Raw genomic sequence first — 26062 nt, 5'->3', positions numbered from 1 at the left:
ATAAAATTTTATATTTTTATATTTTATTTATATTTATATAATTAAATCTACTCAATTTATTTTTTATAATTTGGACTAACAATCTTGGGGTCTTGTATTCGCCATTGGACCAAACAAAGTAACTATCCATCACCTAATTGGAGCCAAACGTCTACCATCTTAAAGAAAAAGTGGACCATTAACAGTCCAACACTTACCAATCGTGCTACGATACGGCAGCGTTTTGTCGCCAGTGTCGAAAATCATATTTTCTCACTCTTTATAAACGAAAACGCCCTTCAGAATTCTGCAGTGGCATCCCTTATTCCCATTCCAGTGGTGAGTTTGCCGAACCGGGATAACCGTATCCCCATTCAGAAAATACAATGTTCTCGCTAAGACTCCCTATTCCTCTCGTTAAAACGCCACCCTCTTTCTCTTCTTATTCTCCTTATTATCACTGTCCTTTCCATCACCCTTCCCAAACGCGGGGGCTTATCGTCTCCAAGCGCGGCTCCGCCACCGCCAAGTGCCACGCTGACGTGACACTTCGCCATGACAGAGTCTCATTCGCCGGAGAGTCGCCGGATCCATTTCCGGCGGAACTCGCGGCGGAGATGATGCCGAAGCACGTGGCGGTTATAATGGACGGGAACGGGAGGTGGGCGAAGGTGAAGGGGCTGCCGCCGTCGGCGGGGCATCAGGCGGGGGTGCAGTCGCTGAGGAGAATGGTGAGGCTGTGTAGCAGTTGGGGAATTAAGGTTCTCACGGTTTTCGCGTTCTCCACCGATAACTGGGTTCGACCCAAGGTCATTCTTGTCTTTTCATGTTTCCAAGTGCAATTGCATTACCGTGGTGTAGTTAGTATTTTTGTTTTTTTTTCTGAGTAGTATTATTTGTGGTGATGGTGTGCAGTTGGAGGTTGATTTCTTGATGAGGCTGTTTGAGACAACAATAAACTCTGAAGTTCAAGCTTTTAAGAGGTAATAATCTTACCAAACTTCTTTGTCCTTGAATTGAGTGTACGAAAAAGTGAGCCAAAGATCATGCACTTACACTCTATCATTTCATCAAGATTTTTCAGATTTTTTTTTTTAAAAATCAACATATTTAATATACATAATAAATATATTTAATTATAATTTATAGTTAATGCATAATCTTTCTTCTCATTTCTTTTGTGTTAAATTAAAGATATTTTAAGTAAGGAAGGGAAAACATAATTTTATATTATGATTTAATCATAAATTATTAAGATAAATTTATTGATTTTATAAATAAAATAAATTTATTTTTAAAGGAAAAATGTCACGTGTCAATCCATTTTGATATATATGGGTATCTAAGGGAATATTTTCACTGAATTTCTTGGCATCACAGCATTTTATTTTGAATCCTTATTATTTGTTTTAAAATTTTACCAAGCAAAAAAATTGAAGATTTTGAATGAAGTTTCATAGTGATAATAGATATATTTAATCTTTTCATATTCAAAATTTCTAAAATCAAAATTAGCTACAAGTTGTTTGGTCTAGCTCGGTAGTATTATTTTTCTTAGCTTATGCTAAAAAGGTTTAACTTAAGAAAAATAATCCCTCAAAAGGCTTAAGAAGTGTCACTATACAACTTAAAATTATCTTGGTGGACAGAGGGTTCTATTTTGTTTATTTCCTATGTTTTTTTCTTTGCGGTCCAAATATTACATAGAGTAGATACGGTTTTCTTTCATCTTTTTCTAGAATTTTCTTACTCTGTATTACGTCATTTTAGGAACTTACCAGAAACACAATCTTCTCATAAAATGTTCATTAAAAAAATAATACATATTGGTGACACTTGACATTGACTGTAATGAGTTATGAGTTGTGGTCACAAGTCACAAACCAAGTATTTCTTCTTTTATTTTTTTACTTTTTTTTCCTTATATCAAGCAAGACTTAATTATAATTTTTGTTCTTAAAAATGAAAAAAAAATATTTTAGTTTCATAAATTAAAAAAATATTTTAATCTCTTAATTTTTTTTTAAAAATGTGTTTTAAATCTCTAAACATTAAATTTGACGACTAAAATGTTTTTTTCGTTCAAAATAATTGTTAGTCTCTAAATAGTAAATTGAAGAGACTAAAAATGTATTTTTTTTTAAATATAAAAGACAAAAATGTTTTTTTTTATTTTTTTTATTTTTGGAAGAACAAAACCAGATTCACTCAAAAAAAATTTGGATTAAAAACACAATTAACCATATCAAGTAATATTTGATGAACTTTTTTTTGTCATTCTTATAACTTCTTTTTGTTATAGGGAAGGAATTCAAATATCTGTGATTGGAGATTCATCAAAGTTGCCTGAGTCTTTAAAAAGAATGATAGTTAGTGTAGAAGAGGATACAAAACATAATTCGAGACTTCAACTTATTGTGGCATTGAGCTACAGTGGCAAATATGATGTTGTGCAAGCATGTAAAAGTGTAGCCAAGAAAGTCAAAGATGATCATCTTCACTTGGATGACATCAATGAAAACATTATTGAACAAGAATTAGAAACTAATTGTACTGAGTTTCCTTACCCTGATCTACTAATACGGACTAGTGGCGAGCTTAGAGTGAGTAACTTTTTGTTGTGGCAATTAGCCTACACAGAACTTTATTTCAACCAGAAACTCTGGCCAGATTTTGGGAAGGATGAATTTGTAGATGCATTAAGTTCATTTCAGCAAAGAAAAAGACGCTATGGTGGTCGACATGCATAAACATTTATTTGTTATAGGCATAAGAAAGTAACATGGAAAGATAGTTTTTTTTTTTTTTTGTTATATTGATCAACAAACTTGTTAATAGCATTTGGAGAAAAGATAAATGATATTATAGAGTTACTATATTCTTATAATATTGTTTTATAATTTCCCTTTTCTTCATTTCTCTTACTCAATTTTATGTTTTTTTTCTTCTCTGGACTCTCTTTCTTAGTCATAAAAAACATTGTAAACAACACAAGTAGAACCTTAATGATAATTTGATGGATTCATCCTCAACCAAAATTCATTTATCAACTTAAAAAAATGAGCATGTACATTGTATTCATGGATTCTCTAGCTATCATGGTTCATGTCTAACCTGAACGCTGAGCTTGTAGTAATTTGGAAGGGGCTAACAGTAGCTAGGGAGAGGGGCTTGCTTTACTGTTGTTATCTGGGAAACTCAAATTCGAAGCTTGCTCTCAAGTTGGTCAATGATGGAGACCCTTTTCATACTCATCCTCTTGCACCTAATTTGGTCAACAACATCCAGAGTCTTGTTTCCTTGTACTGTAATATTTCTTTCATTCATACTTTGAGGTAAGGAAATAAAATAGATTATTGGCTTGCCAAGTATGGTGCCTCATCCAACGATGCGCCCAAGACTTGACATTCTTGCCGTACTCATTTTTACCAGGCTCTTTTAGGAACTATATGATTTGTTGATGATGAAAAATGCTTCCTTGATACTTAAAGCTTTGTTCTTTGTGATTTTTTTTTTGTCTCTGTAAAATGTGTTTTAGGGTGGCATCTTGCCTATTTTGATGTGCTCAAATGATATATATTGATATGTGTTGAAATGATGATGTTCCATTATTGTTTTGAATCAAAAGCTTCAAGCTTTGAACTTGCCATAAAACTTCAGAACACAAAAATAGGATTTTGGCATGATGAGAATTTTTTGGCATTGGAAATAGAGAATAAGGCATTTTTTTTTTAATTTGAGTGATTAAAATGAGTTAGAAAACTTTAATCGAGTGATTGGAAGAGTTAGTAAGGATTTGGTTAAAAGGATTCATAAAAATGTTACAATGCCTAATAATTTTTTTAATCATTAATACACTTAGATTAATTAGTAAAAAATGATTAGAAGGCCTTTCTAATAAATCAGTAAGCTTTTGACAAAAAAGAAGTGAATTTAGATTAATTTTGAAGCTTAGAATATGTATATTCAAACTAAACAATATTCAATTTTTGTGATTACTAATTTAAAACATGATTTAAAATATTAAAATTTATTTAATAAAATTCATTTAGGTCCAAATTCAAAGAGGATTGATATTTAGAGTTAAAATAATAAATTTAAGGACAAAATGGTGAATTCGTCCTTAAAATATTTAGAAAACTTAAGAGGATCATATATTCTAAAATAATAATACAATTATACATTTTTGTGAAAGAATCAAGCTAAAAAATATGGTGAAAACTGTAATACTTAGAATTTTGTTTATCTATTAAAAAAATCATGAGTCTATCGTTATTGAATTATTGATTAATCTTATTTGTAATTTACGATAAATTTTAGTCGACAAAATGTAAAAAAATAAAATGAAATAATAATTAAGTGGCAGGGTATGTGCAATGTAGTGTACACTTCGTAATTTTTATTTGAGTCAAAAACCTTGTTTGCCCTAACCATTTCACATTCCCCGATTTCCCTCACCGGTTTGTGTTGAGCAGATAGAGAGAGATGAACCCGCTAACACTAGTGAAGCGCACTCAGAACATCAATGCCAGAGAAGCTGCACTCGGCATCGGCGAGCAAGCCTCCTGGCACACCAAGTACAAGGATTCCGCTTACGTCTTCGTCGGTGGCATCCCCTTCGATCTCACCGAGGGTGACCTCCTCGCCGTTTTTGCTCAGTACAACAACTCTTTCCTCTTCCATTTCAATTCGATTCATCAACTCTTTTGTTTTTTTTTTTAACAATTTTTTTTATTACTCAGATACGGAGAGGTTGTTGATGTTAACCTAGTTAGGGACAAAGGCACCGGAAAATCCAAGGGTTTTGCGTTCCTTGCGTATGAGGATCAGAGAAGCACGAATCTTGCTGTGGGTGGGTTCCTGTTCTATGATTTTATTGTATGTTATTTTTTTAATGATTTTTTTTGTGTGTGTGTGCGTGGATGCATTTGTTGAATTGCGTTTTGATGTTTGTTTTTTGTGGCTCAGATAATTTGAACGGGGCACAGGTTTTGGGGAGAATTATTAGGGTGGACCATGTTGATAAGTATAAGAAGAAGGAGGAGGAGGATGAAGAGACAGAGCGGCAGAAGAGGGAGGCGCGTGGCGTTTGCCGTGCTTTCCAAAGAGGTGAATGCACTCGGGGAGCTAGCTGCAAGTTTTCTCATGATGAGCAAGTAAGATAAGCATTTCATGATCATGCCACAAAGTAATTCGACTTTTTTTTTGTATATATATTATGTTTTTAGATGTGTATGCTTCGTGTGACTTGAAAACTTGAGTATTAGGGTTCGAGTTTTTGTAAGGTTTAATTGAAGTGTTCGAATGCAATACTTTTTGGTTTATTGGAATGATTTATTGCTCTTTGACTCTTTGATATCGTGGGAGTGGGATTTTGGTATTGACCGTAGATTGTAGACCATAAACTACAAATAGAGCTGCATTTTATTTTATTTAATATTTTTGTTATTTGTTAAGGTTGTAGTCTTAGATATGTCGTTGGTCACATAGAAGTTTGGTATTTCAGCTAATAAGTTGTTCATTAGTAATAATAAGATGCTATGATACTAACAACAGGCATGCATTAGCTTTGTTGATGCTCATGGGTTTATTATATGTTGTTTCTTGGTCATACTTGCAAAGGGATTGGATTTTCCTTCTTAAGTTGATGTATATTCTTTTTTATTTTTTATTCTTTTTGTGGCCTTATGATGATTCATGAATCAACTGAACGCTGCAGCTCAGGCCAATAATTCTAGTAAACAGTTATGTTCAAATCCACCAATTCTAGTCACTTCATCTAGCTGTGACCTCTAACTTCATTTTACCTTGTTGCTTGTGCTTGCTCAATTCACCTGTCTTTTCACAGTTTTATGGTTATATTTACAATTTTAATATACACACTTATCTGAAATTTTATTTGTGCTTGCTGCTGGCTAGGCTTGCAGTCAGGTTTTATTCTCCCCACTGTTTCTGTAAATGAGCAAGCACTATTGTAGACAAAGATATTCATTACAGGGTTTTAAATAGCGTTGCTATAGTGGTGTAGCGGAGCAGCCCCTTGCCACTACAGGGACTGCTGTAGCAGAACAGTTTAGATTACTGGCCGAAGTGGACCAAATAGTGGGCTCAATAGCATCTGTAAAAAGCCCTCTAAAAAGAGTGGTTAGAGCTTATTTTAGGGGTGGTGGTGGAATTTTTGGAATTTTAATTTCTAAAAATGATATCTACTGCTATATTAGTAGGGGAAATGATAAAGAAAACTCGAATTTAGAAGATGATGATTGATGATTCCTATCTAGGAAATTTGTATTTGACTTTTGTTAGTATTTACTTGTATGTTTTATTTAAGACACCTATAACTTTTAATTGTTAATTATGAATGTCATGAATTTTGAGCAATTTTTTTTATCATTTTTGAGAATTTATATGTATATATTATTATATTATATATTATAAAAACTATAGACTATATAAAAAACTTCAGAGTAGTGGCTATACTGCTACCCTCTATCCTGCTTTAGCAGATTTTGGGCCAGCTGCTACTCACCATCTGAGATTCAAAACATTGATTCAGTATTTCATTTTTATGGATTTGGAACTTTGTTCTGTTGATGTTTTTGTTTTACTATTATTTTCCTTTTATTGTAATGCACTGTGTGGTTCAAAGGAGGGGGAGACAGGGGAAATAAACAAATTTAGAATTATACACTTAGATGGTCAAACAAAGCTATTAAATTAAGGATACTTTAGTCTAATTGGTACAGAAGTTTCTCTCCCTCCAAAATTTTGAAAACATGTAAAGTTCATAAAAACCCTCCCCTCCCTTCCATTTTCCCTTCAACTAAACATCATTAAGGAGGATGATCATTGTATATTGTATAATAGAACAGAAAGTAAAGAAGACAAAACAGTAGGATGATCAGTAATTCAGTACTCCTCATCTCCTCCTAGGCTACAAAGAGACTTCAGAGGAAAGAAAGGAAATAGAAAACATTAATACAATAGAGTAACATTGTCCCTTTGCAGGTCAGACCTTTAAAGATCCATGAACAGCCATCCACAAGTCATAAAACAAGCCTGTCTCATTAAAGCTTTAATAAGAAACTTAGTGCTAGAAATTCTGGAATCACTCCAGCAAAGAGAGCACAATACCAGGGAATCTTATATTCCATTGTACTTCCAAAACCTTATAATGGAGGGAAACAAGAACGTTGATGGTCATATTTAAGCAAATCTTCCAAGTAGAATGGTGCAGAGAGGTGGTGAAGAAGTTGCACATTGAAGTCAATGTACAAAACTGAAGATTGTTGAATGAAGTTTAGCTATTTCCTTTATTTTGATGATTGATATATACATTTTTGTGGTTAGTTCAACCTGGTTTCTTTTAGCTTCATCCTTCAGTTTGTTCAATTATGCTTTTACATAATAGTATAATACTAATAAGCTCTTGTACTTTTGCCGGGGCCTTAGTCTATGATAGTCATTTTTGAAGTAATGAAAACTTTACCAGTAATGGGAAATTGTAGAAAGATTTCGAGAGGTAAATTGTAATGGGAAATTGCAGAGTTATTGTTCTAATCTTTCTATAAAACAATAACCATGATTTTTTTATGGGCAACTACCCTGTAACTACCAGTTATAAAACCCTTACTAACAATAGCTGCCTAACTAACATTCCTTTCCTATTCGTATTTCACATTTATATAAAAACCACAACAAAGCCTTATCCCACTAGTTAAAGTCATCTATATGGACCGCATGATGCCGTTTAGCTACATCTTGTATTTGTATTTACATATCAGATTTAAATTAACTAAATAAACTAATCATAATTCCAAGCTACATAGTTTACATATATGGTAAAGTCTAAATAGGAATATAAATTTGAATTCTATAATGTAATCCTTAATGCATTTCAATGATAGGAGGACCAATGTTTTTGGATGGGTTTTTTGTATTTCCTGACTGTAATGTATATGCTTAAGTTTGTGAGCTTGCTGATCCTAAGATTGATAATATCATATTTAAAATTTTCAGTGAATTTCCAAAGTGATTAATATGGGTGTTCAAAATTTTATTTCATTTTTTAAGATCCTAAGATTAATAGTATTGTATTTAAAATTAGTTGCCGGTGACATTGGAAGTAGTGGAAGGAAAAATGTACTTGAGCTTGAGGCTCATTTAAAGTTGTTCATCACCATAAAGAGAAATGTAATATATATGCATCTCTCAAGGAGAGAAATGTAATTATCAAAATTAAAGGGAGGACATTGTAATTTAAATATATCTGATGGAAAAGGAGTGTAATTTACCCATAATTGTTTGCCGCTTTATTGTTCAGGTTCTCTGCTTTGTATAATTTCTTGTCATTTTTGCTTTCCTTATAGTTGACCTTTTGAAGTTGTGTATGTTATATAATGTGCTGAATTTTGGAATAAAATCTTGTTGGATGCAGATGGTTTATGCAGCTACTTTTATATTTGTTATTTTGTTCTTGATTGTCTTTGTTTCCTTTATCCAGAGAGCTGCAAATACAGGTTGGGGTCGTGAGGAAGACAAGCCAAAATGGGGTCACGACAAATTTGAGGGTCCCAAAAAAGAGAGAAGATCTGGCAACAATCAATCAAATCATATTCCAGAAACTAGAGACAGAGATTCACGTACTAGGGCCCGTAACTTTGATGCTGAATTAGACAACCAACCTAAGAAAAGTGATAGAAGAGAGACGGCAAAGCGGTGGCATGATAATAATGATGATAAATTTGAGGGAAGAGAAAATAACAGTAGAAGAGAAGAAAATAGATCAAGAAGGCATGAAGATGATGACAAATTTGAGGGGAGAGAAAATAACAGTAGAAGAGAAGACAAGAGATCAAGAAGGCATGAAGATGATGACAAATTTGAGGGGAGAGAAAATAACAGTAAAAGAGAAGAAAAGAGATCAAGAAGGCATGGAGATGATGAATTTGAACACAAGTCAAGAGAAGATGGGTATAGGAGAGAAGAAAAAGGATCAAGAATGGATGATTATGATGGTATGGAGCTTGAGCCAAAAGATCAACGCAGAAGGGAAGACAAAAGGTCAATAAAGCCAGATGATGTTGAGTTTGAACCAAAGTCAAGAGATTCTGATATAAGGGAAGATAAAAAATCCCGTAGGAGGGATGATGATGATTTTTTAAGCAAGTCCAGAGAACCTCATAGTAACAGGGAAGACATGAGATCAAGAAAGCACGGTGAAGATGAATCTGCACCAAAGTCAAGAGAAAATTATGCTAGGAAGCAAGATGATAGATCATATAGAAATGATAGCGGTCGAACAGAGTCAAAAGAAAGATATGATTTTGACAGGAGAGAAGAGAAAAGGCCAAGAAGGTAAGGGCAGTATCAAGGTCTGGATATGGCATGTCATTCCTTTGTTATGGAGAGAAACGAGTATTAGACTAAGTTGAACAACATTTGATAAGCTGAACTGTGATTCAAAGCTTCTAATATTTCCAAGGTCATTTTGTTTATCATGATCGACACTGCTGAGAGCACTGAAAATCTTCTTTTTGGCATGTATGATAAATATTTTGTTTGGTTCAACGGTCTCCTACTACCAATGCTAATGTACCATGAATTCTCTATATTTGGTGTGTCTATCAGCTATGCTATCTTCCCTAAAGGTAGCAAAAAGCGAAATGCTTTGGCATAGCGAAGCTCCCAATTTTTACGGTGCTGGTCTAAGATGCAAAATTTGATTCCAAGTATTATATTGTAGAACGCTTGGCTCAGTTGGTTGTGGGTATTTTATATTTTCATTTGTTTTCTTCCCATTTTATTAATGTTAACTTGGAGTTGTTTAAAGATTAAAAAAAATCTATGCAACATTCATCAATGCCTTTTAATGCGATTCAGGAACTCATTCAACATAAATTGAGGATTTTAGCTAAGAAAAGTCGAGACCATCAGGACTGCCTAGTGCCTACTTTGAGAATTTGGTTCACATTCTCCCATTTGGGAGATTTTTCAGGGGCGAAAAACACCACAATTCACTATATATATATATATATATATGCACACTTGACTTTAATTGAAGCATATTACAAAAGTTCATTAGTCACAAGTTTTGTAGTTTCTCTTTCTCTTGTTGAGTCCATCCTTTGAGAATTCATTTATATTATATTTCCAACAATTTTGCTTGAACTGGTACATCTTGCTTGAGATTATACAATCCACCCATCTCTGCTAAAAAGAGAAGTGAAGACCCACGCATACATAGGTAAAAAAGGTTTTACGCTTACTTGAAATCCAAATCACTTGACTTAAATTTAAAAGGTTTAAGAGAGTTTGTAAACTTTGATAGTCACAATTGTCGTTGTATTGATTGAGGTTAATCCATTCTATTTCCCCAGTTCAGATTTGAACGAACAATTTAATATAAACCACCCAAAGAAAACGCAGAACAGAAGAATATTCATAATTGCTCAAGCAAATTCGTCATACACAAACTGCAACCATTTGATTATTCATCTAACAGGAAAGGAGCAACTCCATCTAATAAAACACAACAACTATGTTATCAGTTGCTTCCCAACATATTATCAATTAGTTTCCCAACAGCAATGTAAGAAGACCCACCAGTAAGGACAGCATTCCTAGCCTTCTCTTTCATCTCCTTCACATTCTTGTGCACCACATTATCTCCATCCATCAATTGTTTCAAGCCTTTCTCTATCTCCTCTGCCATCACAAGATCACTACCCCTTCTATAATCCACTTTAAGCTCCACTGCCAATTCGTATCCCCTCACCATCCAAAAAGCATTCAGCTGTTGTTCTGCATAGATAGGCCATGTCAATATTGGTACCCCAAACCACAAGCTTTCCAAAATAGAGTTCCATCCACAATGAGACACAAACCCCCCAATGGCTTTGTGTGCCAAAACCTCCACTTGGGGTGCCCATCCACATACCATTCCTTTACCTTCCTCCATCCATTCCAAGAAACCTTCTGGTAAGGTTCTGTCTGCATTGTCTGAGGTTGGGGGAGAACGCATAGCCCACAAGAACCTTACCCCACTACCCTGAAGTGCTAGTGCTATTTCCCTTGTTTGAGAAGGACCAAACCCTCCCATGCTCCCAAAACAAAGAAAAACAACAGAAGAACCTGGCTGCTCATCCAGCCATTTCAACACTTTGTCATGCTGAGCTTGATCCAAATTAGGGTTAGGCTGACCCTTGAGATCAATCAAAGGGCCAACAGCGTAGACAGGAGGGGTTCGACTTTGACCTTCTTCAGACAATGCATCAATAGCATACTGCTCCAGCTCTGAAAAAGAGTTGACAATGATCCCTTTGGTATCCATGAACCTCTTAGCAAGCTTGTAATACGTGGCGTATCCACCGTCTTTGTTGAAAGCAGCATCAGGCAGAACACTCGGAGGAACCGGATCCGGGAACCCGGGAATCGACAAGTCAGGATCAGAATCACTGAACACATCCTCCATCCGACGGCTGAGGAGGAAAAGCATGAAAGCTGTGAATGCAACATTTGAAGTCATGAACATGTAAGAGGGTATGCCAAGTTCATCTCCCACATCAACCATAGACATAGTAAAGATATCAAGGACTAAACCAACAACTGGGTGTGATAAAATGTTTTGCATGATGGCTCTGACGTGGGGTTTGAGGCTTTCCATGAAGGTCCATATGTAGTGTTCAGGGGAGTTGAGAGCTAGCTCCCGTGGTGGTGGCTCCACTAGAGGGAGATCAATGAGTTTGATTTTGGGTTGTGAGGCTAAAGCTGTTCTGATGTAAGAGTCTGCAAAGGGTGTGAAAGGGAACTTGATGCAGAGGATTGTGACGGAAAGACGGTTGTCACGGTTGATTAGAAGCTGTGCAAATTCTAGAGATGAAGTCAAGTGCCCAATTCCTGGCGAGGGAATCAAGATCAGCTCTGCGTTTTTGTTCTTCTCACTGCTACCACCCATTTTCTTTCTTCTTTCTTCTATCTGAAAACAATCTTGTTAAGAAATATTCTTTAATGAACTACGAATAAATTGAAAAACTTAAATATTAATATATGTCAGTGTTACAATAGAAATAAATCTAAATGATCAACACGGGATATATTTATTATACGGATTATTAAAATCAAACTCCAATTCTGTCACGAGAATCCTAGTCAAGTTGGATTAGACATGTACATTCACGCTGGCATGCATTATTCAACTGTTGCGGAGGATCCATCCAGATCTAGACATGTACGATGTCATGATAAGTGTTATAACTATTTTTTTTTTAACTAAAGTTTTAAAATTATTTAAGACTTTAGTTAAATCTTTTCTACCACTTTAACGTTGTAAGTAATTTTTTTTTATAATTTTAAAGTTGTAATTTTTTTTTTATTTTACGACTTTGAACTCGTAATTTTTTTTTTAAATTTTATCACTTTGAAGTTGTAAATCTCTCTTTTTTTAAAATGTTTTAGTTTTTTGTTTTTTTTCAAAGTGTATAAAATTTTTACGGTTTATTGTTTTCTAATTTTTTTTAAAATTATTTAAATGTATAATAAATAATATTAATTTTACTTATTAATAGTATATTTTTTATGGTTTAGGTTTTATTTTATATGTTATTAATTTATTTTAATGTTTTATTATTTAAAATATGTTATATATTTTTAATATTGTTTTATTTATTTAAAATTTAGATAATTTATTAATAAAAATACATAATAAAATTAAAATGAGATACTCAAAATTTGAAACACTTTAATCTAAAAATTGATCAAATTTAAATGAAAATTACATATTTTTTTAAACTAATAATGAAATGATGTTTTATAACAAGTTTTTCTAAATATGTATCTGAGTCTCTCTTGACTGATTTGTATGTGTTTGTTGTCCTCTTGATCTACATCATCTACCTCCCTCTTGTTCTATGATGTTCACCTATAATTTTTATTTAAATGTCATCAATTTTTAAATTAAAGTGTTTCAAATTTTTAGTATCTCCTTTTAATTTTATTATGTATTTTTATCAATAGATTATCTAAATTTTAAATAAACAAAAAAATTTAAATAAAATAATATTAAAAATATATAACATATTTTAAATGATAAAATATTAAAATAAATTAATAACATATAAAATAAAACCATAAAAAATATATTATTAATAAGTAAAATTAATATTATTTGTTATACATTTAAATAATTTTTTAAAAATTATAAAAAAATAAACCGTAAAAAAATTATAAACTTTGAAAAAAAACAAAAAACTTAAACATTAAAAAAAAAGAGAATCAAAGTCGTAAAACAAAAAAAAAAGATTTTACGACTTTAAAGTCATAAAACCAAAATAAAGAAATTTACTTACCACTTCAAAGTCGTAAAATAAAAATTTGATTAAAGACGTAAATAATTTTACAATTTCGATTAAAAAAAAAAAGAAGTCAAGACAAATATTACGACTTCTACCTTAAAAATTATAATGTCTTACCACTTATCTCCTTTTGGCTAATTTTTTAAAACTCACCCCAATTAAAAAATTACACTTAAAAATACCCCTCTTTGTAAAAAAAAAAAAAAACCACTTTACCTCATCTAAAGCATATTCAGTTAACAATACTCACTGGCAGTGAAATATTGTGTCGGCTAATTTCTTTCTATGAACCTTCATAAAAATTGGTAAGCACTTATTTTTCAATGTTTATAAGAAACTAAAACAAACGTTAAGCACGCAAACTTTTAGGTTAATATAAGATTGTGTAATTTTGGTCCTCAATTTTTTTATTACACATTTAATCTTTAATATTTTTAAAATTTAATAATTTTAAATTATTATTATTGTGTCATTAATTTTTTTAGCAAAATTTATTCATGTGGCACACAATCATCATCAACTTATCTAAGGAGGAAGTCTATCTACTATACCGATGTGCTCAACCTGCAGTGCTCCTAACTTGGCAGAAAATTTATGTTTTCTAGAAATAAATTTTGTATTTTTGTTAGAGGACTCTGCTAAGATAGAAAAAAGGTCACATTACTGAAATTGTGCCTAAAGAAATTCGCAGTTCACTAATGAGGGGAGAGAAAGAAAATAGAAAAGGAATATTATGTCATGAAATTAACTTCTTTTAAGGAACTTACAATTAATGTCCTAATAAAGTAGTTAAGCTTATAAGACTGAGACAATCCAGTTTCTTTCCTTAGTTAAAATACCAGCAAACATTATTATTGCAATTATCAATCCTTCCAAAAAAAATAAACCAGGACAATATAGAAAGAATAGTCCCAATTGCTTAACTATATCTGTGATACATTTCAATTTTCAACTTATATTCAGCAAACACTATTGTCTTATTAGAATGATAATCTTTGTGGAATCAATTACTTACAATACTTTAGCACTCACTGATTCTAAGAAAGTAGGCAACCAACCCCATCTACGAATTTCAACAATAGTCATCAAATGCTACCAGACATCAATAGTTCTCCAACAGAAATGAAAGAAGATCCACCAGTAAGAACAACATTCCTAGCCACCTCTTTCATCTTTCACCTTCTTGTGCACCATATTATCTTCATCCATCAATTGTTTGAAGCCTTTCTCTATCTCTTCTGCCATTACAAGATCACTACCCCTTCTATAATCCACTTTAAGCTCCACTGCTAATCCAAATTCCCTCACCATCCTATAAGCATTCAGTTCTTGTTCTGCATAAATAGGCCACGTCAATATTGGTACCCCAAACCACAAGCTTTCCAAAATAGAGTTCCATTCACAATGAGACACAAACCTCCCAATGGCTTTGTGAGCGAGAATCCCCGCTTGGGGTGCCCAGACGTTGAGGAGACACTTACCTTGATTAATAAATTAAGTATGATTAAGTGACTAACATTGAACCCACGGGATTATACACAAAAAAGTCTTTAGTCTTCTGATTTTTATAAAAAAAAATAATTTATTTGATAATTAAATTAGAAAATTTAATTTAATCAAATAAATATTTTAGTGGAATATTATTATATTTTTTTTTAACACCAAGAATATAATTAATATAAAAAGAAAAATATTATTTTATAAACATAAAAGTTGTCCATAAAATAAGAATAATATTTTATTGTTATGATACATATCAGGAATGTGATTAATTATCGTAATTAGTCATATGTTTAATTTTGAATTATCTTTGTCTTATATAAAAAATCTTCTTAAAACAAAATATATGAAATAATTTTTATTTTTATAAAAATAAATAGATATGAAATTATTTTAAATCTTTTGTTAAGGACCCAAATCTATATCTCTTTGACATTATAAATAAAAATATTTGAATCATTTCTCGATTTGTGTGTAAATATGGTAAATTAAACAAGAAATATATGGCACTATAATTAAATATATGATCTCTATTTAAACAATCTCTCTCATTCTTTCTTTTTTTTTCTCACTGAATTTATAATAATATAAAATTTTAAATAAATTATAAACTTTGTAAAATTAATAATTTTATATATACAACAAAGTACTAAAATAATAAAATTATTTATCATTTCATATTTTAAAATTAAAAAAAAATAATCTTAACAATAGTTAAACTCTTTTTAATTTTTTATACTTAATACATTTTCATATAGTTTTATAAATATCTTTAAAAATTAGAAATATATATGAGACTCTAAATATATTTTTCTGCTTCAATACTCTCTGAATCTTTCTACTATTTTGGAGAATTTGATTAACTATAAATATCTATCTTACTAAAAAATATTTAATTTTATAAATAGATGTATTTTAAACACATGTCAAAAGGAACATCAACATCAATAAATCCTAACTAATTAACATCCTAAGGTATCCAAGTGCAATTCCTTATTTAATCATAACTTTGAGTAGAAACAAGGTTGCATGTATAAAAAATGTCATATAATTGCCTTAAAAAATGTGTAGAAATTAGGCATATTTGGCGATTATCACTGACTCTATGCAGCAATTACAGTTTTCAACTTATATTTAGCAAACATTGTCTTGTTAGAATGATGATCTTCCTTGTGCAATCAATTACTTACAATACATAGTTACTGAAATAATTTGACATTTTGGCTTTTTCATTCATTGATTCAAAGAAAATGGGCAGCCAATCCCATCTATGAAATTAAACAATAGTCATCACTTGCTATCAGTCATAACATCAATGAGTTCTCCAACAGAAACGAAAGAAGACCCTCCATTAAGGACAACTTTCCTAGCTACCTCTTTCATCTTTTTCACCTTCTTGTGCACCATATTAGCTACATCCATCAGTTGTTTCAGCCCTTTCTCTATCTCCTCTGCCATTACAAGATCACTACCCCTTCTATAGTCCAGACAATAAAATAGAACAGGATAGAAAGAATAACACAATTGCTTAACTACATCTACGAAACACAAACTAAAACAATTTTAATTTTCAACTAATATTCAGCAAACACTTTCTTATTAGAATGATCAGCTTCCTTGTGCAATCAATTTCTTAGAATACATAGTTACTGAAATAATTTGACTTTTTCTTTGATTCAAAGAAAATGGACAACCAACCCCATTATGAAATTCGACAATAGTCATCAAATGCTACCTGTCATAACATCAATTAGTTCTCCAACAGAAATGAAAGAAGACCCACCATTAAGAATAGCTTTCCTAGCCATCTCTTTCATCTGTTTCACCTTCTTGTGCACTGCATTATCTCTATCCATCAATTGTTTCAGCCCTTTCTCTATCTCCTCTTCCATTACAAGATCACTACCCCTTCTATAGTCCACTTTCAGCTCCACTGCCAATCCAAATTCCCTCACCATCCTATAAGCATTCAGTTGTTGTTCTGCATAAATAGGCCATGTCAATATTGGTACCCCAAACCACATGCTTTCCAAAATAGAGTTCCATCCACAATGAGACACAAACCCCACAAGGGCTTTGTGAGCGAGAATCTCCACTTGGGGTGCCCACTCACATAACATTCCCCTACCTTCCGTCCACTCTAAGAACCCTTCTGGTAAGATTCTCTCTTCATTGTCTTTGGTTGGTGGAGAAAGCATACTCCACAAGAACCTAACTCCACTATGCTGAAGTGCTAGTGCTATCTCTCTTGTTTGAGATGGCTCAAAGCTTCCCCTACTCCCAAAACATAGAAAAACAACCGAAGAATCTGGCTGCTCATCCAGCCATTTTAATATCCTATCATGTTGGGCTTGATCCAAATTTTGGTTAGGTTGACCCTTCAGATTAATCAATGGACCAACAGCATAGATAGGGGGTGTTTGAATTTGACCATCACATAATGCATCAATAGCATACTGCTCCAACTCTGAAAAAGAGTTAACAATGATCCCTTTGGAGTCCTTGAACCTCTGAGCAAGTTTATAATAAGTAGCATATCCACCTTGTTTGTTAAAAAAAGCATCAGGCAAAACACTAGAAGGAACTGGATCAGGGAGACCCGGTACCAACCACTGAGGATCAGAATCATTGAATGCATCACCAACTTCACGTTTCTGAAGGGAAAACATGAGATTCAAAAACCCAACATTTGAAGGCATGTACAAATAAGAAGGGATACCTAAGTCATTTGCAACATCAATCAAGGGTGCACAGAAGACATCTATGACCAACCCTACAACGGTGTTTGAATGAGATGATGAAATGTTTTTCACTATGGCTTTGACATGGGGTTTGAGGGTCTGCAAGAAGGTCAAGATGTAGTGTGGTGGTGATCTCAATAGTTCCTGTGGAGGTGGTTCTACCTGAGGGAGATCAATGGCTTGGATTTGAGGTTGTGAGGCTGTAACTGATCTGATGTATGCATCTGAATAAGGAGCATAAGGGAGCTTCATGCAGAGGATTGTGATTGAAAGATGGTTGTGGTGCTTGATTAGGAGTTGTGCTAATTCGAGAGATGAAGGTAAGTGGCCACTCCCAGGTATGGAAAAGAAGATCAGCTCTTCTTTCTTGTTCATCTCAGCCATTAATTTTTAAGTATGGTGGGTGGAACTGTGTTTAACTCTTGCCTCTTGAGCTGTGGCAGTTTGTGAGTTCATTTCAACTTCAGTTTGGCCTTTCATCGAACAACATGAATGCGGATGGGAAAAGAGAACTGATGCTTTTCTTTGTTGGATCTAATGGTCAATTCAGCATATTCAATCATTATAAGCCACGCATTCAATTCAGCATTGTCAATTGTTATAGGCCACTTGATCAATTGCAAGAAAGGAAAAAAAAAATAGAACAAAGTAATAATAATAAAAAAATAGAACGAGTGTGTAACACACTGGAACTAGCATCGTTGAAAAGTAATAATTTTTAAAAAAAATAATGAAGAAATATTAAATAATTAGAACGTGCATTTAACATCAATGTGTTATTATAATATTACTGTTGAAATTCACCAAAAAAAACAAAAATATTCCTGTTGTTGGAGACACCCACGGACGACTTTGTCACGTAATTACACTATTTATTTTATCCGCAGATATTTATAATATCATCGTCCCACGTCTCGATCAAAAGTAATCTCATATTAGATTATATAAGTAAGGGATAACCCTCATTTTTTGAGCTAGCTTTGTAGTGAAAAACACCCATCATTTCTTGTTTACACATTAAGCCTAAAAAAATACTTGGCGTGAGTACAAGACACAGAAAGTCATGACATATAGTATTTATATTTATTTATGATGTAATGTGATTATGAAGAGCTTTTGATTTTGATGAAGAAAACCTTGCAATTGGTTTGGTGTGTGCTAAGTTGGATTAGAGAATCTTTAGAGATTATAAATTACGAACCTTATACCCTAGGATTAAAGATCTTTTTCATTTTTTTATGATTACACCATTTGTTTTATCCGCAGATATTTATAATATCATCGTCCCACATCTCGATCAAAAGTAATCTCATATTAGATTATATAAGTAAGGGATAACCCTCATTTTTTGAGTTAGCTTTGTAGTGAAAAACACTCATCATTTCTTGTTTACGCATTAAGCCTCAAAAAATACTTGGCGTGAGTACAAGACACAGAAAGCCATGACATATAGTATTTATATTTATTTATGATGTAATGTGATTATGAAGAGCTTTTGATTTTGATGAAGAAAACCTTGCAATTGGTTTGGTGTGTGCTAAGTTGGATTAGAGAATCTTTAGAGATTATAAATTACGAACCTTATACCCTAGGATTAAAGATCTTTTTCATTTTTTTATGATTACACCATTTGTTTTATCCACAGATATTTATAATATCATCGTCTCACATCTTGACCAAAAGTAATATCATATTAGATTATATAAGTAAGGGATAATCCTCATTTTTTAAGCTAACTTTGTAATAAAAAATACCCATCATTTCTTATTTACGCATTAAGCCTAAAAAAATACTTGGCGTGAGTACAAGCCACAGAAAACCATGACATATAGTATTTATATTCATTTATGATGTAATGTGATTATGAAGAGCTTTTGATTTTAATGAAGAAAACCTTGCAATTGGTTTGGTGTGTGCTAAGTTGGATTAGAGAATCTTTAGAGATTATAAATTAAGATTTTAGATCACGAACCTTATACCCTAGGATTAAAAATCTTTTTCATTTTTTTATGATTAAATTTTAAGCAAATAAAAAATACATAAATTTGATAATAAAAAAATCTAACACATTAATAAAAAAATTAAATTTTATTATTACTGTGATTATAATATGTCCAAATATATTCAACTTTAAAGTTGTTGATAAATTTGGCCTGTATGTAAAATTGTGTGAATCTACATCATAAAAATCATAAAAGATATTTTATTGCTATAAAAATCCCCCAAGTTCTAGCCTTAAAGTAAATAATTAAAACTTTACGCGGCACGGCACCGCATAAACTCGTGTCGTTACGTGGAAAGATGTGTGTTTCTGTATCTTCTATGAAAAGTTAAGATCCACTAAACCAATGAACAAATATATTAATATATTATTTTATTTTAAATAGTAATAAAGTGGTGTTTGCTGTGAAAGAGGAATATAGCGTTGGCGCGTTCATTTTTTTTACATTAGTGTAAATATTCACTCCAATAATTATGTTTAAAATTGTCTATAATCATCACTATAAATATTACATTCAATTAAAGTGTGTTCTTATTTAATAACTTAAAATCATAACAATTATACTATTTTTTTAAAGTAAAACTGCATTAGGATCCAATACCAAAATTTTGAAAAAAAAAACAAATAAATCCTTTTGTTTTAGTAAGTTTAATATAAAAATATTATAATAAAATCATTTCTCTCTTCTCTCCTCCCTAATCAGCATTAAATTTTTAAACATTATCTCATCTCTTGTCAACAATAAAATTTTAATCTCTCTCCTCTCATCATAATATTATGAAAATGAATGTATATTCTATTTTTTTTAGTGAATATGTATATTTCAATTTATTTTTTAAATTGATAAATGACATGAATAATGAATATGTATATTATGAAAATGGATGCATATTCTAATTTATTTATTTTAGTGAATATGTATAGAAAGATTAAAAATTTATTGGTGATAAGAGATCAGAGACAAGATAGTGTTTAAAAATTTAAAGCTTATCAAGTTCAAGAATGGGAGAGGAGAGAGATTATCTAATGGTTTTAATTTATTGAATAAAAGAGGTAACTTGTTTTAATACACACCAATTGAGTGCGTGCTTATTAGCAAATCAGTTTCTTTTTAATAATTGGACTTTTGGAAAAATTTAGTTTTTATTTATATATGGTTATTAAAAATTAAGATCACATTAATTATTATTTTCTCAATCATATTTTTACTTGTTTTTTTTATTATCTTTAATTAATTCATATATCATATTTTCTCAATCGTTATTATATTGTGAGTGAAAATAGAAAGGAATAAAATAAAAAATTTCAAAACAATTTTATTAGAATTAATTTTTTTTATTATACTTCTTAATTTTTATAAAAAAATCTTAAAAAACAGATAAAAAGTAACGATACAGTATATTAAAGTTTTTGACACTCCTCGATCCTCAATTAGCCACTGTCAACGACTTACAAAATTTGTCTGAATGAATCTCATAGATCGATAATCTTACATTCTTATCGCATTTAATTGCCCGTAACATTTATTATTATTTTTAGGTTTAATAGATAGTCTTTAATTTTTTTGAAATTTTAAATCAGATTCTTAAATTAAAAAAAATTATATAATCAGGTCTTTAATTGTCTACAATTTTTATAATTGGATTTTTAGAGTTAGTAAAATCGACGAAAATTTCTAACGGTTTTAAGTTTAAAATCGTCATAAACTATTTTCAAGGACCCAAATACAAAATAAAAAACTTAAATACATTTTTTTTATGAAACCTATTTAAAAAAATTAATATAATTAGGTTTTAAGTTTGATCGATTATAAATATGACGAAACTATACGTAAAATTTATGAAATAAAGAGTGATATTTACTTAATTTTATGATTCTCAATAAATCTCAATGAATAATAAAAATTACTGTGATTTTTCTTAGAAAGTGTTAATAATAATAAAAATTATTAAAAGTTACAAAGTTTGATGTGTTAGGACCAAAATAAAATAAACCAAAAACTATCATGTTGATCATTAGAAAATAAAGCATTAAAGTAGAAACATAACAAAACTCACGGTAACCAATTATTTTCTAGAATTGCAATTTGATTTTTTTATTTTTTTAATCGTGATATTAATACAAAATTTTTCTCATCAAAATCAAATAAAATTTGGTTGGAAACTTTAATCGCACAATATATTCATTTCACACTACGTGATATTTGGTTTTTCATATTTGTTTATGTTCTCTTCATTCAAATAATCTTGTAATTTTCTCTTGTCTCACTGTTAGTGTAAAAACAGATTAGAAAGATATGTGTGATTTGAGGACCTTAACCTATTTAATAGAAAATTTTAGAATCATTTTTTGAATATTTCTATTTTAGCCCATTACATAAATAAAATCATCATCTATACACATTAAAGTCCAAAGTATTTAAATATTTTTGTAGACAAACTATTTAAATCTTATTATATCAATAACTTTTCGTTGAGCTAGACTTTAAGAGCGATGTTGGATTAAGGATCCAACGGCAATTTTTCAAAAAATAATAATTTTTAACTCTTTAATTGATGCTTAAAAGTCCTTGTGAATGTGGTAGTTCATCTTCATAGTTGGTTGCAGAGCGACGATGGTTCATCTATGGAACTGCCGGCAACGACAATGTTTCCTCTGCAACCTAACGATGGCACTCACCAAGAAAGAATAAAATGTAATTGGTGGGTTTTGCAACAACTTTTTTAAAATAAAATAAAAAATGAAACTAAAAACTCAAAACAAAATCTGAATTTAGTTTTTTAAAGTTTAAAACTAAAAACTGAAAATCATACGGAACAGGCCCTTAATCTTTTTCTTTTCCTATTATTGTGTCTTTTTTATGGAATTTCTTTCACATTTTATGTAATATATTTCTAGAATATATAGAGGAGGGAAGTCACTGTTTTTTTATCAGAATATTATTCCACTCAATGAATTTTTCTTAAAAAATAAAATATTTTACTTTAAATAAATTTCCGAGTTTTTCCATGCCAAACCCATAGGCATAATTTAGTTTTATTTTAATTTTCAAAAAAGTTAGTTTACATGTCAAGCCTAGCTAGCAGTTCTACTCAGACTAACTAATAATATAGAAGTCATACTATGTGATGCTAAAAATAATTAAAACAAGAAAAAAACTATTTTAAAAAAAATTATATAATAATAATGACTCATAATTGAAAATAAAACTGAAATTTACATGAATGCAATTAATTAGTCAATTAAGAGGATATTAAGTAATAATTCAATACATCAATTAAATCTAATAAAAGTAGAATTTAATTTATAAGTAAATAAAATGGATTAACAGCACGTCTGCACCCACTGATCCCTCTCCACACACTTTTAATTTGTCCTCCATTTTTTCACCATATAATCCTTAACACCGGCTCACAAACAATACTTTCCCTTTTGATTTATTTTCCTTTCATGGATTTCATGGTGAGAGGAGAAAGTCATGGTGGTTATAATGGCTCTCAAATTTATGGCTATGAAGCTATAAACGCTAGCAACCCTCCTTTGACAGCCATAGATAGATTCCTATGTGGCCACTTTTCTCACCAACAACAACATGCAAGAAACAATGACGCAAGTGTTTTTGCTGCTGAGGAGGTTTTTAATAATAAGTGGACACACATCAACCAAACCCCTACACTGCATGAAAAATATGCAAGTTTCCGGTAAAAATGCGAAAGTGGTGGGAAGGAGAAGCAAGAAACAGTCTTCTGTGTGTTGGATCAAAGGACAGTGGAATCAAGAAGAGGACAGGTTGAATACATTAAGATAAGGCTATTTAGCTCCATTATTGTTGTATTTTTTATATGCTTTAGTTTGAATAATTCTTGTGAATATACATTTTTTGAACTATAAGCTTTTAAGTTGGTTTTTATTTGGTAAAACTGAAGGAAACTGATAATGTTGGTGAAGCAATATGGTGAAAGAAAATGGGCTGAAATAGCTGAGAAGTTGGAAGGAAGGGTTGGCAAGCAGTGTCGAGAAAGATGGAATAATCATTTGCGTCCTGATATTAAGGTTTGTTAATATATGTGCTTAATACTAACACCCTATGATTAGTTGCATGACCATGATTCTTGTTCACGCTAGAGTCAACAAAGTTGGTGCATTTTTTCATATAATTAGTTTACAAAGTAATTTTCATTTTATTGATTGTGTTGCTCTATAAATTTCATTTATAATGTAACATTTAAACTTGTTTTACATATCCCTTGGCTACTAAACTTTGATCAGAAAGATAGTTGGAGTGAAGAAGAAGAGAGGATATTAGTAGACACTCATGCCAGGGTCGGAAATCGTTGGTGCGAGATAGCAAAACGTATTCAAGGAAGATCAGAGAATGCCATAAAGAACCATTGGAATGCCACCAAAAGGAGACAGAATTCAAAGAGAAAGAACAAGAAGACAAAAAGCTCTATTAATGGAAAGCCACATATACTTGAAGACTACATCAGAAGCAAGACTCAAATAATTACTAACAGCAACCCTACAATTGGATCCATCTCTACCACAGATACCACCCCTCACATAACACTCTCACAGGACAGTGCTGCATACCCTTTAAACCCTGTGTTCTATGAACCTTTTGCAAATGAACTACTCTCCATGCAACAAATTTTCACGGAGAATGTTGAAGCCTCTAAGCACCCCAAGATATCTCCAACTTCATACTTGGATTATTGTCAAATGAATGTTGATGATGTGGGTGAGTGTGAGTATTCACTCCAATACCCAGATAATAACAACATGCACTTGAATGATACTAGTCTCTTCCCTAGAGAGACTCATCCTACCCCCTCAAATCACCTTCCTTCGGATCTCTATTATCCCTCTCACTTGTTCAACGTAGTAACCAGTAATTATGGGAACCAAAATCTGTATAACATGGATTTTCGGCATCAAGGATGTTTAGATGTTAAAGGAGAGAGATGGATTTGATAGAGTTTGTTTCTTCTTAGTTCAAAAGATGTTTTCCATTCTGATAAGAGAACTGCACCTATTAGTCGTTAATATATTGGGGGTAGTTGTGTAGGCGTTTCTGGTCTATTTTCTAATAAGGTCATAAAATTTTTGAACTTCTAGTGCCACATAATATTTGCATGGGATCTACTAATTTTGCTTAACTACTCTTTTCGTTAAGTTCTTTGATTGATTTTCATTGTATCTCAAGTTTTCTGAACATTGAAATGTTAGGTAGTATTTTTGGTAATTTTTTTTTGACGTACCGTTTTGACGCGCGCGGTTAATGTTCTTAAGTTTAGGAGTTAGGAAAAAATAACCTTATCAACCATGATGTTCATACACTCCATTACCATTTTTTATTTAATTTTTCTTCTTCAATTCTTTTCTTCACATCATGTCATATATCGCACCAGAAAAAAAATGTTTGGACACTAAAAAAATATCTACACCTAAAATAAGAGAAAAATATAAAAAGATAAATAATTAGTATGATTGAATACACAACGTTACATAATAAAAATAAAATTCATATCTCACATTTTGAATTTCATTAGTCATATGAAGACATCTTTAGTTGATAATTTATTATCTTTTCAAGCGTTTGAAAAGAATTTGAATCTTGAGGTAATTTATTCAACTCTAAAAAAATGCTTAGAATAAACTCTTTATAACATACTCTTTTCTCTCTAATATACTCTTAAATGCGTTCTACAGATAGTATTCTTAACATTTTTCATCCTACCCACTTAAACATTAATTAGCATTATCAAGAAAAAATGGTAACCTAGACTTAGTGTGTTATAAGATAATTCTTTTGAACATCCAAGTTAGCTAAAATTCTAGTTATATGATTTTTTATATTTTAGTGTAACTTTATTATTTTTCTTTTATTTTTGATATTTTATGTTTTTATTTAATTTTCTTTTATGTTACAGCTAGGAAAATGAATTTATGAGCCATTGATTTTTTTTATCTAGTTGGCATTTTAAAATCCTAGTCGTTTTTTTGAATTAAAAAAGTATTAATTCTTTTTCAATATTATAATTCTGTATTGATATGTTACTTAAATATTTTTCCGTCAAAAAAAATATTTAAATAAACTTGTAATTAGATTTTAACTTTTTAAATGAATTAAGGTACCTTTGTTAATAATTTGTTTAATTAATAGTTGTTTAAAAAAATTACTTGAATATATAAATAATATAAAATTGAATAAAAAATTTACGAGTAAGTTCATTTTAAATCTTGATAAAATTAATTTAATAAATTTTAATTTAATTAAAATTATATCTAAATTAATTCCAATCACAAATTGACATTAAAACTTATATTCATATAATTATACTAATTCAATTTCAGACAATAAAAAAAATTCAAGGAAAACTTTTTATTTTCTTAAAAAAATAAAAATGAAACGTAAATACAGTGATACACAAATTACAGTTACACTTACACCACCCTAATTCCAAGCATGAAATGGACATAATTTC

The 26062-nt window shown here is 31.1% G+C and overlaps 4 protein-coding genes and 2 pseudogenes across 5 annotated transcripts; 3 read left to right on the top strand and 3 right to left on the bottom strand.

The window, feature by feature from the left end:
* The first annotated feature begins 274 nt into the window (after positions 1-274).
* Positions 275-2918, top strand: LOC114396559 (dehydrodolichyl diphosphate synthase 2-like). Its single transcript, XM_028358608.1, has 3 exons — positions 275-788; positions 895-962; positions 2282-2918. Exons 1-3 carry the CDS (start codon positions 366-368, stop codon positions 2727-2729), a joined length of 939 nt encoding a protein of 312 aa, XP_028214409.1. The 5' UTR covers positions 275-365; the 3' UTR covers positions 2730-2918.
* Positions 2919-3046: 128 nt separating this feature from the next.
* Positions 3047-9772, top strand: LOC114396549 (zinc finger CCCH domain-containing protein 25-like). Of its 2 annotated transcripts, XM_028358595.1 has the most exons (5): positions 3047-3314; positions 4455-4637; positions 4722-4831; positions 4948-5135; positions 8483-9767. In XM_028358595.1, the coding sequence occupies exons 2-5, from the start codon at positions 4465-4467 to the stop codon at positions 9338-9340; spliced, it is 1329 nt and encodes a 442-aa protein (XP_028214396.1). In that variant the 5' UTR covers positions 3047-3314; positions 4455-4464; the 3' UTR covers positions 9341-9767. The 2 variants fall into 2 exon arrangements, with proteins under 2 accessions (XP_028214396.1, XP_028214386.1); XM_028358585.1 differs by lacking the exon at positions 3047-3314 and having other exon boundaries at positions 4255-4637; positions 8483-9772.
* Positions 9773-10397: 625 nt separating this feature from the next.
* LOC114396541 (UDP-glycosyltransferase 71K1-like) lies at positions 10398-12113 on the bottom strand. The gene has a single exon (XM_028358574.1). It carries the CDS (start codon positions 11933-11935, stop codon positions 10526-10528), a length of 1410 nt encoding a protein of 469 aa, XP_028214375.1. The 5' UTR covers positions 11936-12113; the 3' UTR covers positions 10398-10525.
* Positions 12114-14227: 2114 nt separating this feature from the next.
* LOC114376600 lies at positions 14228-14825 on the bottom strand (annotated as a pseudogene).
* A 1205-nt stretch (positions 14826-16030) lies between these two features.
* On the bottom strand, positions 16031-18160 carry LOC114396535 (UDP-glycosyltransferase 71K2-like). Its single transcript, XM_028358562.1, has one exon. It carries the CDS (start codon positions 17954-17956, stop codon positions 16556-16558), a length of 1401 nt encoding a protein of 466 aa, XP_028214363.1. The 5' UTR covers positions 17957-18160; the 3' UTR covers positions 16031-16555.
* A 4851-nt stretch (positions 18161-23011) lies between these two features.
* LOC114376594 lies at positions 23012-24548 on the top strand (annotated as a pseudogene).
* Positions 24549-26062: the final 1514 nt, after the last annotated feature.

Source organism: Glycine soja, chromosome 2 (assembly GCF_004193775.1).
Source record: "Glycine soja cultivar W05 chromosome 2, ASM419377v2, whole genome shotgun sequence".
Classification (NCBI taxonomy): Eukaryota; Viridiplantae; Streptophyta; class Magnoliopsida; order Fabales; family Fabaceae; genus Glycine; species Glycine soja.
The sequence above is the reverse complement of the archived record's forward strand: the minus strand, read 5'-3'. Positions and strand labels throughout refer to the sequence as shown.